The 14995-nt window shown below is 30.0% G+C and overlaps 2 protein-coding genes across 3 annotated transcripts; both read right to left on the reverse strand.

Moving 5' to 3' along the window:
* Positions 1–446: 446 nt before the first annotated feature.
* LOC130892857 (zinc finger protein 569-like) lies at positions 447–4212 on the reverse strand. Of its 2 annotated transcripts, none has more exons than XM_057798533.1 (4): positions 2567–4212; positions 1117–1249; positions 787–986; positions 447–703 (listed from the first exon to the last, which is right to left on the reverse strand). In XM_057798533.1, the coding sequence occupies exons 1-4, from the start codon at positions 4094–4096 to the stop codon at positions 545–547; spliced, it is 2022 nt and encodes a 673-aa protein (XP_057654516.1). In that variant the 5' UTR covers positions 4097–4212; the 3' UTR covers positions 447–544. The 2 variants fall into 2 exon arrangements, with proteins under 2 accessions (XP_057654516.1, XP_057654517.1); XM_057798534.1 differs by having other exon boundaries at positions 547–680.
* Positions 4213–6088: 1876 nt separating this feature from the next.
* LOC130892458 (leukocyte receptor cluster member 8 homolog) lies at positions 6089–14958 on the reverse strand. The gene is made up of 6 exons (XM_057797889.1): positions 14739–14958; positions 13123–14251; positions 11771–12299; positions 11519–11717; positions 9806–10013; positions 6089–6810 (listed from the first exon to the last, which is right to left on the reverse strand). The coding sequence occupies exons 2-6, from the start codon at positions 14241–14243 to the stop codon at positions 6648–6650; spliced, it is 2220 nt and encodes a 739-aa protein (XP_057653872.1). The 5' UTR covers positions 14244–14251; positions 14739–14958; the 3' UTR covers positions 6089–6647.
* Positions 14959–14995: the final 37 nt, after the last annotated feature.

Below are 14995 nucleotides of genomic sequence, written 5' to 3' on the forward strand. Positions count from 1 at the left end.
ACCAACGCGCTCGTAACTATAACCCTAAAATTATATGATATAACCGTACTAGTAGGCTATAAAAATAATTTCAAATCTTCTTTTTTCTCAAGTGATATAATTGATAGATAAATTAAAAACATAGACGAAACTTATTTATCTATAGCGCAAAATAAATTTAATGGAATTTAATCCAAATTTTCATAAAATTGATTTTTGTTCTTTTTATGTTATAGATAACCTAGAAATGAATTGATATTTATCCTTAAAACTCGATGGAATATTAACATAAAGTTAATAAAGATATATAACGAGAGGTATGTAAATTATCATCTTATTTCATGAACTATAGATAAACTAAAAACGTAGACGTATTTAAATTCACATCTATGTTTTTACTACGTTGCCAAATTTCAATGAAAAAATTTATTAACAAATAATTGCATATCATAAATACAAACAACAAATTGTTTTTAATTGTTTTTAACAATAATCTAGTAAATTTAATCAATTTCACATTAAATTAAACAGGAAAAAAATCAAAATAATATGATAAAAGTTAAAGTTAAACTGTATGGGGATGCTGGGTTCTAAGATGTTTGTTACGATCTCCTTTTTGTCGAAATTCTCTCCCGCAAACATGACAAGGATAAGGACGTTCGTCCGTATGTATCCTTCGATGATTATTGAGAGCGTCCGCTCTGAAAAACCGTTTTGGACACAACTATAACAAAATTCAACAAAATAGAAAAAAACCGACCAAATAAGTTTTCACTATACGGGGGGCTTCGGAAAACTAATACTTACGTCACACGCATATCTCCTGTCATTGGTGTGTATCAAACGATGCTGATAATAAACGGAACCAGTCAAAAAGCATTTATCGCAAACGTTACACTTAAACGGTCGTTCTCTAGTGTGGGCTTTCCTTATGTGGTCCTTCAGATCAGGACGAATCGTGTACCGCGCTTCGCAACCTTCGTGGGGGCACGCGAACGGTTTGATTCCTGAAATTACGTACTATAACTAAGTAGATAACTGATATACAACTCGTTTCCAAATTATGCAACTAAATATCGAAATGTATTATTGCATAGTTGCCAAATTTGTTCTTTTTTCAAGTTGATGATTACTTACCTTGGTGGAATCGCATGTGTTGCCAAAGATGTGATGTTTGTGAATAGCTGCGCCCGCACGTTTCGCAAACGTATGGTTTCAGCATTTTGTGAGCGCGACTGTGAATCATCAATGCTTTGGCCGTATGCAGAACCTGCAATATCGTACAAAGCATTATACGGGGTGATTCTTTATCTACCAATAACTGTTTATATACTCTACAAAGTTTTTTTAATTTACGAGACATCCTGTATACATAAAAAGGTGTAAAGCATAAAAAATGGCAATCGAGAATAGATAATTGATTTTGAATAATTTAATACACAAAAAATGATAGAATAAACATATAAATAAGATTTTTTAATCTACGAGGGATGTTTGTGAAGTGATATCAAATTTGAAATAAAAAAGATCCAAATTTTTCACCTAAAAACTTGGATTTCCAATTTTTTTTCGTAATTAGCAACAACTAAGATACTATTGTTTAAAAATATTGACGAAGTAATAAAATATCTCGTTAGTATAATAAATATATTTATTTACGAGACATTCTGTATACATAAAATGATATAAAGTATAAACAATGGCAATCACCAATAGAAAAGTGATTCTGAATAATTTTAAATAAAAAAAGTAACAGAATATCGATATAAATAAGATTTTTTTTTATTATAAAAGGGTTGTTTGTAAAGTTGTTTTTATTTTGACATAAAAAAAGATAGATACAACAAATTTATTGTACTAAAATTAACCCTTCTTGCACTAGTCTTTGACGTAGAACCTGATTAGTTACAGGGTAGTAGAACGTGTATTAAACCAAGAAAAAGGCTGTAGATACCGAACTAAGGCAAACTAGTACCATCCAAAGCTGTAATTGTTTATTCACGCATTAAAGCCAGCCGCTAAATTAACAGTGACCTTCAATATGGTAGACCAGTGATTCCCAAAGTGGTCCAGATGAGCCCCCAGGAGCCCACAAGAGGCTCAACTCAGCAAACTTTTGAATTTGAGAATATGACAGAAGTATAGGAGATCTATTAATGTACTAGGAAAAACTTTATAAAATGCTATTTGTATGCATTCTACAACTCAAAAGATGTTTTAAAAATGCTTAAAAGGATGTCACAATGTGATGAGAGATGCCGTTTATCCTATATGAAATTTTGTTCGAAAATGTAATGTAGAGTTCATCAAAATTACTTAAAATATAAGCCAACAACTACAAAATGAAAAATAAAAAGGGTTTAGGTGATTACAAGATTATTTTATAAAATATATGCCTTATAAAAAGCATAAATTGTGAAAAAATCACTAAGAAAACAAAAAAGGAGAAAGTTCTGAGTTTCCGAAAGTACAAAATGCTTTATAAGAAAAAACACGAAAAAAATAATCATAGAAACTTGAAAATGATATGGACATAGCGTTAAAAAGGATTACAGACACTTATTATGATTAATTTTGTTTTTCTCACCTGTCCACATTCGTCACAAGTAAAATTCGAAGCGTGTTCTTTCTCTCTGTGCAACTCGAGCTCTTCGACGTTAACAAAAACTTCGATGCACCTCTCGCACTGATATTTAAAACCATTACCGATTTCGGAATTCATTTTTTTTGTCGTATCAATTTCGTTTTTGGGCCATTTTCGTTTCCTTCCTTTTTTCTTTTTCTCCGTAGTATTGAAGCCATTTTTAATTTGATCGGTATTGTTTTGGTCGACGTTTTCTTTATTTTCACCTATTTCCGAGTGGTAATTTATGTTGATAACGGGTACGTCTAGAGTTTCGAAAACGTCCTCGATGAGTTTATCGAGTATCTCTTTGTTGTTATCACTTTTTTCGACGGTTTGTTGTTGTTGTTGTCCATCGACTTTGTTATTATTATTATTAGTTTCTTCGGTCGCTTGTAGATGGCGTTTAGAAGTGTAGTGCTTCTTTTTTATTTTGTGCGTATAGAGTAGCTCGTGGGATTTGAACGTCCTGTCGCAATGTTCGCAATAGGTTAGTTTCGGCAAATAGAACAGACTGACGTAGTCCGAACATTTCATCATCCAATGCTGAGCGGCCGTCGGGTAGGAATCGAAAACTTGAAAGCAATTGACGCATTCGTAATTTCTGGATGTGGTGTGCGATTTTTGGTGTGTAAGCAAAGTATTTTTATCGGCGTAGGTTCTATTACAAAATTCACATTGTAATAAAACTTCCGTTAATACTTTTTCGATATTTTCGTTGTCTATCACTTCTTTCGAATCGTCCGTTATTTGAGGTTCGTTTTCGATTTCAACGTTCACGCAAAATGTCACGTGGTAACTAGCGGTGAGGTGCGATGAAAAAACTTCTTGACACTTTTTACATTTCCACACGGCAACGTCGCTTCTGTAAAATTTCGAAATATCTCCGGCTTTTTTGCAATGGTTCTCTTTGTGAATCCTGAGACGGTTTTCGCTGATGAATTGTTTGTTGCAGTGCTCGCACATATTTTCTCGCGAATTTTCGTGACTCAATTGGTGTCGGGTGAAATTATTTTTATTCGCGAATTCTTTGTTGCAAAAATCACAAACGAACTTCGTGGGATTTTCGGTATCGACTTCTTGGGAATCGACGTCCGATTTTAGAACAACCTTTTCGGCGTTAAATTCACACTGGTGTCTTTGATATTGATATTTCGTAGGAAAATTCGTTTCGCAATTTTGACATCTTATCATAGTAGGAATATTTAATATCGATTTACCCGCACTAGCAGTCGGTGAATCGGACATATCTTCAAATTTTATACATTTGATAATTTGTTCATTTGTCTCGAATTTGTTTAAATTTAATGTTAATCGATTTTCGTTAGATAATAATACATTGGGATCAAAACTTACGTTTACTTGACAAAAGTTATTCATTGATATCGGTTCTTTCGTTGTCGAATTAATTTCGTACCACATTCCCGAAGTCGCCATTCCGTTTTCTTCTATTTTATATATATGTACAATAGTGTTATTAGCAAGAATGTTCATTTCGAAAAATCACTTGGATTTCTTCAAAATCACTTCGCTTTCAAAAAGTCTACTGGAACTATGTTTTATTTAAAAAACAAAGAACTCTTGTCTTGTCACTAAGGGAAAGATTCGCAGATGTTTTTTTTTATTCATTTATCAATTATAACAACTTTCAAATTTTATAGACGTATACTATTCAGAAAACTATTTGATTAGTTTTAATCATGTCTATTCTTTTCATTACATTCGCAATAAAAAGAGATAGTGCTAACATCATTGTTTAAAACGGACCAATTATAATATTGAGTTATATCAACCAATGGTATTAAACGAAAGGTAAAAAGAATTAATTCATTTATTTATTAATTTTGTTGATAATATCATTGTTATTCAAAATAAACGGTTAATATATATCTCTTTTATTTATTTAATAAATCTTTAAATTTCGCATCACTGTATTGTTTTATGACAATATCTGTCATCTGTCAATTGAAAATAAATAAACATTAACAAACTTCAAATCGATTTGAAAATATTGATTAGGTAGATCAATCGAACTTTACCCTCATTTCATTAACAAGGTATTTAGCATTTCATTTATTTAAGTAATTGAGCTTAAGCTTAAAGATGTATAAGTTGATGTTTTCAAAAATTGTGTAATTTTCAATGAAAAAATAAGATGAAATGGAAAAAATTATACAGTAATATGTATAAAACTTATTAATGTTTAATTCTAATGTATAGTATCAAAAATAATTGAATTTTCATAAATGTCATCAATTTTCTACCCAAAAACAATTTTTATTTCATCCAAATCCAAAATAATAATTCTTCTCAATCCTAATAAAAGTTTTTTCAACTTTATCCTCATTTTTTACCAAAGAATAATTTTTATTTTATATAATTTCCTTAAGATCTCAAAAATTTTTGAAAAAAACTTGATATTATATATTGAAAATTTTGTAATGGTATTTTTCTTCGTTTTATACTGAAAAATCTTACATCCAAATCGTAAGCAATTTCATTTTTTATCGTAAATAAAATGGTAACTTTTCTTTGTTTCCTACCCAAAATTTTATCGAAATGAAAAGTAATTTTTTGGTTTTTTCGATTTGCACCCAAAAACATTTTAATTTGGAGAATTTCATACAAATCGCATTAGATTTTTAGTCCAATTACATGTTTTTCAACTTTTCTTTGTTTTAAACCCAAAAATTATTTTTATTTTTCAAAATTTCATTAAAATCCAAAGAAATTATAATTTTTTTAGTCCAAAACAACATTGTAACCCATTTTTTTTATTACAGAATTTCATCCAAATCAAACTAATTTCAATTTTTCTAATCAAAATAAATTTTTTTCTACATTATTTCGTTCTACATCCAAAAATTGTTTTAATTTTGTAAAGTTTTAACCAAATCCAAAGCAATTTTATTACATTTTTTTGCAATTTTTCGTCGTTTTACACAAAAAATTGTTTTTATTTTTAAAATTTCATCCAAATTTTGTTTTTCTTAGTTCAAAATAAATTTCTTCATTCCACGCCCAAAATTTGTTTTAATATTGTGAAATTTTATCCAAATTCAAAGTTTCTGGTTTTCTTTTATAAATAATTTTTTTCTTCGAAATCATCAAAATCCAAATCAATTTTTTCAGTCCAATTACATTTTTTCCCAATTTTCCTTTGTTTTACACCAACAATTGTTTTTATTTTTCAACATTTCTTTATTCCACACCCAAAAATTGTTTCAATTTTGTAAAGTTTCATCCAAATCCAAAGCAATTTTGTTTTTTTTCAATCTAAATAATTTTTTTCTTGAAATTTTCAATTCTCCCTCTTCCTGCACCCCCAAAAATAATATGTGTTTTACAAAACTTCATCTGAATTGTTTCCCAGTACAAATATATAAATTTTTTTCTCATTTCGATGTTTTTAATTTCGTTTTTTACCATCACTGCAACATATTCCTGTAAATTATATACAGTATGATCACAAAAAAAACACTTAAACAACATTAAATCTTTTATTTAAAAAATATATATATTAAATCGTACATTATTTACAAATTGATGTACAGGTATCTCACAACGGCCATTGTCACTAAAACATGACAAAACAGTAAAAAATAGTGTATAAATTAATTTAATTAATTAATTTAATAATAATTTCTCAATAGACCAATGAGAATTGGAAAAAATCACCATCCATTCATATATATATATATATATATCTATATATACAGTGGTCTCAACGAAAATAACGATTAAACAACCAATTCGAATCTTTCTCCATTCCAACATCTTCCGAAGATTAAAACGCAAGGTCCTGTTCCGTTCCTTACATCAACAGAGACCCTTCAAAGAAGAAGAACGCACTCTCCACGTCGACACATCATCCAGGAACAAGTAGAATAAGGATGAAAAAGATCCACGAGGTCCTTTCACCTTTCACCCAAAAACCTATTGTAGGATCATCGGTTTTTATTTTTATAACAGGGAAGAAGAAAAAAAATTTTGAGAATCAATTCATTTGACGCGAATAAAGTTTTCGGAGGAATTTTTTTTAGTTTTATATATTTGGTAGAGCCGTCGTACTGCTCTTACAATCGATCAAAGTCCTTTCTGTATCGGCGAAAATTAAAGAAAATCGGTCAACAAATTCTAAACACTCATCGGCATTTTTGAAGGCCAATTCTTGCATCAGGAAGTCGATAGAAACGTTCTGACGATAGCTAAACATAAAAATAAATGTCAGTATAATTCGTTGAAAATTTGCACAATAATGTAAATACTCGGATTTATCAATAAATTTTAATGTGCCACGTTCGATAAAAGATAAAATGAGCATTCCGAAGGAATTTTGTTTATAAATATATAACATATAGAGAGTGACTACAAAAAAATATGGAACCGAATACTTTATTGGAACAAAATCAATCAAGAAGCCGTCCCTGTCTAATGGAATATTAAAAATTAACTGCGCCACGTTTGATAACAGATAAAATGATCATTTAGACGGAATTTTGTTAATAAATATACAACATAAACAGGGTGATCACAAATAATATGAAACCGAATACTTTATTGGAACAAAATCAATCAAGAAGCCGTCCCTGTCTATTGGAACATTAAAAATTCACTGCGCCACGTTTAATGAAGGTGAAATGAACATTTAGACGGAATTTTATTTATAAATGTACTACATATACAGGATGATTACAAAAAAATATAAAATATTGGAAAGATGAACCTTGATTTATCACAGTGTCGCTTTTTGAGTTTTTCTTGTTAGATTTTTGAAAATTTAAAAAAATCGGTGCTCGTTTTATCTTATTTCGAGTGTACGTGAAACAAAAAGTATCAAGTGCTTTAAAAACCACATCACACGTGTCGATAACATCAATCGTGAAAAAAGTATTTACATTACTTGTGAATTTTAATAAACATATAAATTGGAAGTTCCAATAATTATTAATAAAAATATAAAAAGGAAAACAAAAATTTTTATAACACAGTTTGTATTTACGTTTCTTTTTTTTGTGATGTCCGTAGTCTATTTTTTTATAAATAAATGTTATAAATAACAAAAAAATTGAAGCTTCTGCAAAAAAGTCGTCGAATCAAATATTTTTGGAAAAAAAATTGTTAAATTGTAATCTCATTATTAAAATTAGAAAATTTTATAAAAGAAATGAGCAAAATATAAAAATTTAACTGCAAAAATGAGTTAAAAAAAATTCGGTAAGATTAGATACAGATATAAAAAATATTGAGAATTTTACTAAATTTCTAGATGCTACCAAATCAAAAAAATAGTCAAGTTTTAAATAAGATAATTTTTCAAAAAAAAAAAATTCTAATTTTTGACCGGTAAACAAAAAACCTGGGATTATAATGGAAAAATTTGCATATTTAGTAATCAAGTTTACTTATTTTGATGTAATTTGGATAAAAAATGTGAAATAAAAATTTAAATGAAATGCAATTAAGTGAATTCACTTCCAAGTAAAATATTTTCCGTATAAGCAATAATCTGATTTCATCAAATTCAATACAAAATATTCCGGAATGTACCATCAGATAAAAAATACCTAGTATCATAAGTAATAAACAGTTTTCTTCGAAAGTTTTCCAAATTTCATCTATGACATCTTCATTCTGATATTTCGCCATTTTCTATTTTCCAAATAGACCATAGTTTCGCAAATTTTTTTCCTCGTAAACCATTTTCAAAATACTTTTTACTAGTTTTAGTTACATCAGATCAGATCTAACTATGGGAATTCAAATACACTCTTGTAGTAGAGCTTCCCGTGGACCCCTAGGAGTGTAAATTGTATCCAAAAATAAGTCACTTGGGTCTTGTCCACTGCCATTTTGATTGACAAGGGACAAATCCACGTTTCCTTCTCAATCGATATTTTCCAACTTTTCTACCCCATTTTCCTTTGTCTGCAAAAACAGCTTCCGTTTCATCGTCATCATCAATCAGTAGTTTCCAAAAACTAGAACCGGAGAATATGATCGAATCAGAAACAATTTTACTAATAGATATTCTGCAAATGGGGTAGTTTTTTCATCATTTCTTTTTTAAACAGATGTGTCCTCCTTAGCCACCATGAATATTTTCTTTTTTTCACCATTATCCTTCGTCTTTCCATTGATATTCCTCGATGCATTTCTTCAGTCAGTATTTTTTGAGGACCAGATCTGGTGGAAATGGTGGATTCAGAAACTAAAGCTAAATTAATCGTTTTTGATAGAGAATTTTTCTTATGATGGAAATTTTTCTATTTTCCAAATAATGATTGAAAAAAATCCTAAACAATACTCCAAAACCTCAAATTTTTGTTGTTCTTGTTCTGTTAGTGAGGTAACTTGACACCCATTAAGAAAAAGCTCAAATTAAACTTTTTTCATACTTAATTTTGTGAGACGTACATTTCATCATTACTTATTCATATTTTTTCACTCGTTCTCCATTTTTATCTGTAGAATCTAATTTTCTCGTTCGGTTCCCATTCTTTTCTTGAAAAAGAGCTACCGTCATACTTTTCAAGCCTAATCTTTGCCCCAATGGTTTTTATTAACTTTTTATCTCAAAAATCAATAGAAACTATTGGAGGGAATTAGTTGGAATTTAAAAAAAGGGTTGAGAAAACTACAAAAATTCCATTTGTTCCTCATATGGGGGGGTTGATTTATGATATAAAGTGATATAACAATAAATTGGAACTTTTGATGGATGAAAATTTGAGGAAACATAAGAATTATCGAATAATACTACTAGAAAGAAAAAATATTAATCTACTTCAAATAACGTGCCACTTTTTTATTAGTAAATTGAAAATCTGGGGTTATATGTAGTAATAAATCATATTTTAATATAGTATTGGATAACTGTCTAGTTTTAAACAAAAAAAAAACGATAAAAATCTAGAAGGTAAAAGTTTGGATAGTGAGATGGATAATCAATAAAGAGAAAGTGAATTTTTAGAGAAAAAATTCTTTCGTCAACGGCCCATTTTCATCTATTTTTTTCCAATATTAGTCCAGTTCCTTATCAGATTCTTCTATTGATTGACTTTTTAACTTTAACTTTTGAACCGTAAAAAAAATCCAACACTTACCAATAATTTTTTGTAAAAATTGCCTCAAACCGTCAAAAAAATGAAAATGTTTCTATTAAATGAGAAAGAGAAATAAAAAACAAGTTTTGATACATACCTTTTGATGATGCATTTTAAATAATCTTTGCGCTCTCTTTCAATGAACCAGTCGATGAGATAGCCGGTCATTAACGGAGCCTTACAGTAAAGTGTGAAAAATTTATGAAAATTCCCCGAACCCCAAGCCGAACGAATTTTTAAAGCAAACGAAATGCACGGATCTAATTTCTCTTCTTTTGTAAGAGATTTTAATATCGTCATTATATCTAAAAATAAAAAAAATGAATAAAATAGAAAAATATTAATGCTACGGCTATACTGATTTGTTTACGGTATCACTGCATATGTAACAAGAGTTTTCATTGTAACAGTTATAAGTTGCTACATAGATATTTAATTAATAGGCGTACCTCGTACATCTACTGCCTCTAATATTTATAAAATTATTTATAATTAAGAATTGAATTCGGAAAAGTAATTTTATGTTAAAATTGAAATTGGGAAAACTATTTTTTAATAGGCTAAATATTGGAAAAGGACTGTCCAAATTACACCTGGAAAAACAGTTTTTGTTCACATCGAAACTGGGAAAGCCAATTTTATCAAAAAAGAAGAAATTCTATAACCAAATTAGATTTGGAGAGCTATAATGAATCTGGAAAACCATTTTGAACAAAACTTAATATGGAAAAGTCCTATTTTGTCCAAAATCAAAGCAGGAATGTTATTTTGGACATAATTTGAGTCCAATTTTATCCATATTAATTTGGAAAAATAACGATTGTTCAAATTACAACTGGAAAACATTCGGAAAAGTAATTTTGAATCCAAATTGAAATTCGTAAATCCATATTTCGTTCAAATTGTACCAGAGACTATTTTTTGATAAATTAAATGTTGGAAAAGCAGGGAACTGTCCAAATTACATCGGGAAAAGGCAATTTTTGTTCAAACTGAAATTGGTGCAACCAATTCTATCAAAAAAGAAAAATTTTTTTGTCTAAATACAATTTGAAAAGCACGGCGGTATAAGTTGATTCTGGAAAAATCATTTTGAGCAAAATTGAATCGGGAAAAGCCATTTGGTACAAAATTGAATCTGGAAAAGCCATTTAGAACAAAATCGAATCTGGAAAAGCCATTTTGTATAAAACTGAATTTGCGAAAGTTCTATTTTGTCCAAATTCAAACTTGAAATGCTGAAATTTGGGATGTTACCTTCGGTTCAAATGGAAATTGAGGGAGCTATTTATATCAAAATTAAACAAAAAAAATAATTTTTTGGAAAAATAAAAGCAGAAAAGATATTTTTTTTCCAAAGTAATATTGGACACTCTATTTTTTGGTAAAATCGGATTTCTAACGGGTTATTTTTTGTCCCAAACAAATTTGAAATAGCAAAATTTTTTTATCCGAAAAGCTATTCTGGTTCAAACTAAAATTGGAAAAACCATTTTCCGTCAAATTTAAACTGAAATTTTTGTCAAAATAAAAGATCAAAAGTCTTTTTTTCTTAGATTAAAATCATAGAGAACCATTTCACGTTGTAATTGAATCTGCAATTTTGGAAAAGCCTTTTTTTAACGAAATTGAATTTGGAAAACTAAATTTTCAACAAAAAGATATTTGGATTAAAATTATAGACACAATCTTTATAGAAAATTCAGAATAAACGTTAATTTAACCTAAAATACCATAAAAAAACATTTCATGAAAAGAAAAACGTCAAATTTGACACAGATTCTAAAAAATGAATCAATTAAAAACTTACCTAATGTATTTTTGGTGAATATATAATAAAGAATCCTATAAGCTACAAATTCATTACGATTCGAACCCCCTATTTCGTTATACAACATTTTTAATTGAGTCTGACACTGATTGAATTCTTCGTGATCACCTTTTTCTAAAGCTATCCTGGCGTGGGTCTCATAAACTTCAACCGTAAACTCATTCCTTACCCCTTGTACCTGTAAATTAATTTTTTTTATTGTATAAAAACTTTTTCGTTTTCTTCACTAACCGTCAGATCCTGTCGAATGGATTTGAGTTGATCGCAGGCGTAAAAATAGTCCTGTTTCACTAGCCATTTATCCTTGACGTTCTGTAATGATGATTTAAGTACTTCGACCGGACGGACGTCACACGGATCCGGGGCTTTGGTCAGACGGAGGAAGGATTTCTCCACATCTGGACAGGTACCCACGATGTGACAATCCGACCAGTCGAAGTTCACCGTATCTTCGTTACTAAATTTATCTACCACGAAATTAGGTTGACGTTGTTCTTTTTCTAACGAATTATTAACGTTAGATTTGCCGTTATTAAATCTGGCGGCTCTTTGTTGGAGAACTTCGCTATTTTCTTCTACTTCGCTACCAAATGTGGAATAAAAATGATTTTTCTTTTCTTTGAGTTTCTGTTTTTTCGAAACTTTCGCGTTTTTCTTTTTAGTCGGTCCTAATCTATCGGCTAGTTTGTTTTTCATGTTTTTCTTAGGAATAGTTGGGAAGCTTTTGTAGCTTCCTTCGCTACTTGAAGTTGAAGTGTCACTGAAAATTCGAAAAATGTTTTTCTAAACCAAATATCTCAAACAAAAGATTAGTTCATTAATTTATCAAAAAGAAACTCCACTAGACCCCCCAATGATAAAAAATTCAATTCCATCTTGATTGTCACTTAAAAGTAGAAAAAAAATGTTTAAATTCTGTATTTTGATTTTTAGCGGCTACTCTGTATAACTTTTTATATAACTGAATATTGAAAACCCATAAATACTTAATCCATAAAGGTCCCTGAACCCTTAATTTTAATCACAATATTATTAAACAAGAAATTCACAATTTTACATTTCACTATTTATGAACTACCCTGTATAACTTTCTATACACCTGCATATCAAAACCCCGTAAAATAGTAATATAACATCCACATTTCCTCCAGTTTAATCACAATATTTTTAAACAGGAAATCAACATATTCTATTTTGATAAAAATGAACTACCCGTATAACTTTTTATTTGCCCCAATATCAAAAACCCGTAATTGAGTAATAGAATAACCCTTGAAAGCTTCTTGTACCCTTAAGATTATTTATAATATTTTTAGACAAGAAATCCACAATTTTACATTTTGCTATTTATGAATTACCCTATATAACTTTCTATATACCTGCATTCCAAATCCCCATAAATTTTATATACCTGAATATCAAAAACCCCTAACCCATAATGGCTTCAAGTACCCTTAATTTCAATCACAATATTTTTAAACAAGAACTCCACAATTTTACATTTCGATACATATGAACTACTCTGTATAATTTTCCATATTTCCACAAATGAAATTTATTTTTTGATAAAATTGAATACTAACCTATAGGAACCATTTCTCTTGGGACTCCTTGATCTGGACTTGGACTTTTTGTTCGGTACCGGCGATCTGGACCTAGACCTAGAAGAAGACTTACTCTTTCCTCGCAAAGTACTAGCTCTAGCGCCGAGCCTAGCACCTAGACCGGGGGAAATACCTTTTTTAACGCCATTATTATTTTGAAAGAGACTCAACTGTCCCGGGACAGTTTTCGTTTGACCAGTAAAAGAATACCTTTCACTATGTATGTTCGGCAGAGGTTCATTTTTCCAATCTTTATAAAGCTGGCCGTTTTGATATGCCTGCGTAATTTTCCCTTTCAATATGATCTCGACTTGATTCTTATCGATTGCAGTTTTGCATTTAGCATAACTGCGATGCACATAGTCCTTCAGGCTTTCAGGCCAATCATCAGAAGGATTCGTAAATCCATTCTGAGGATTTGTTTCTGGGGTTAAACGCGGAGGTAATGGGGGATTCGCTTCGTCCGGTAATGGTGGCAATGGTGGTTCAGGGGGCATCGTTTCCGGCGGCGGAGCCGGTTTTGGAACGGCTAATTCTGGGGGTGGTAAAGGAGGTGTATCAAAAATATGTTGTTGATTAAGCTCATTATTTTGGTTGTTCCTGTTGCGCTTTCGTTTCTTCTTTGATGCACCGCTATTCGGGGAATTGTTAAGTTGCATAATGGGGTTGCTGTTATTCTGTAAACGTTTTGTGTTTAATTGGAAACGGATGTGACCGAATTGCTTGGGGGTTTGCAATAATGGAGAAGATATATTATTTATTGTGTTGGGCGGTGGTGGCGGTGTGGGAGACCCGGGAGGAAGAGGGGGTTGAATTTTATCATCTTTTTTATTAAATTGATTTTGGTAAGCTTGATAATTGTATCCTGGCATCATAAAGTATTGCTGATAATATTGAGCATATTGCTGATGGTATAAATTGTTATAATAGTAATGGGCCCAGTTGGGGGTTGATAAAAGAGAGTTTGGAAATTGAGTGGAGTCATTTGCAGAAGGTGGAGGAGGTGGTGAAGGTGGCGGATCATCTGGTGGTAATGGTGGGTTATCCGTTGTACCTGGAGGAGGAGGTATAGATGAAACCGATACTTCTTTATCCATCATAAAACAACCTGAAAATATAAAAACAAACTCAAATGTTGAGCAGTGTAGTTACATACAAATTCTAATAATGGAACAATTTAGAAAATATATTTTATTAAAACCCTGTAAAACCATGATAAGTGATTAGAAACAATAAATAATCCTTCGAGATAAACGCCATACAAACATCAATAAATGATACCTGGCACAACCCACTGAACTAATAATTTACGTATAAATCAATTATTAATCTGAATTTCGAAAAAAAATGCATCATATTTTTAATATCAAAATATAACAATATTAAAAATACCGAACGAATATTAAAATAACTATAAAGTGAATAACGATGTTCAAAATCATCGAATATTTAGTTATGTCAAAAATGATTATCGATTAAATATTCCCATAAAAATATTAAAATCTTACAAAAGTTTTATTTCTGGATACTATATTGAATCTTGATACGCCTTTAGATGAAATTAATTTTAGTGGAAGCCATTTTGAAATGCTTACCTATAATATAAAATCGAAACACTCGAATACTAAACCGTAAAACTAAAAAATATATATGTGTAATTAATATAGTTTCTATATTGTTATCAAACTTAAATTAATAATTAAAATATTTTCTAATTATACCACTTATCACTTCACTTTTAGAAACACATAGGTAAAACCAATAGACGACGACTTTGACGTAATAAATCAAAGGTACAGTACACAGAACATACCCTAGAATTTGGGTACAGTGTTGCCAAAGTTTGTTACTA

The sequence above is a fragment of the Diorhabda carinulata genome, chromosome 4, assembly GCF_026250575.1.
Source record: "Diorhabda carinulata isolate Delta chromosome 4, icDioCari1.1, whole genome shotgun sequence".
In the NCBI taxonomy this organism is placed as follows: Eukaryota; Metazoa; Arthropoda; class Insecta; order Coleoptera; family Chrysomelidae; genus Diorhabda; species Diorhabda carinulata.

Excerpts from the sequence above, each read along its gene's own strand:
- LOC130892857 (XM_057798533.1), bottom strand. The coding sequence starts at position 4,096 with ATGAACATTCTTGCTAATAACACTATTGTACATATATATAAAATAGAA. Across the intron at positions 1,250-2,566 it reads CTTGTGACGAATGTGGACAG|GTTCTGCATACGGCCAAAGC; the intron begins GTGAGAAAAACA and ends ACGATATTGCAG. Across the intron at positions 987-1,116 it reads ACACATGCGATTCCACCAAG|GAATCAAACCGTTCGCGTGC; the intron begins GTAAGTAATCAT and ends ACGTAATTTCAG.
- LOC130892458 (XM_057797889.1), bottom strand. The coding sequence starts at position 14,243 with ATGATGGATAAAGAAGTATCGGTTTCATCTATACCTCCTCCTCCAGGT. Across the intron at positions 12,300-13,122 it reads AAGAGAAATGGTTCCTATAG|TGACACTTCAACTTCAAGTA; the intron begins GTTAGTATTCAA and ends TCGAATTTTCAG. Across the intron at positions 6,811-9,805 it reads TTAAAATGCATCATCAAAAG|CTATCGTCAGAACGTTTCTA; the intron begins GTATGTATCAAA and ends TTTTATGTTTAG.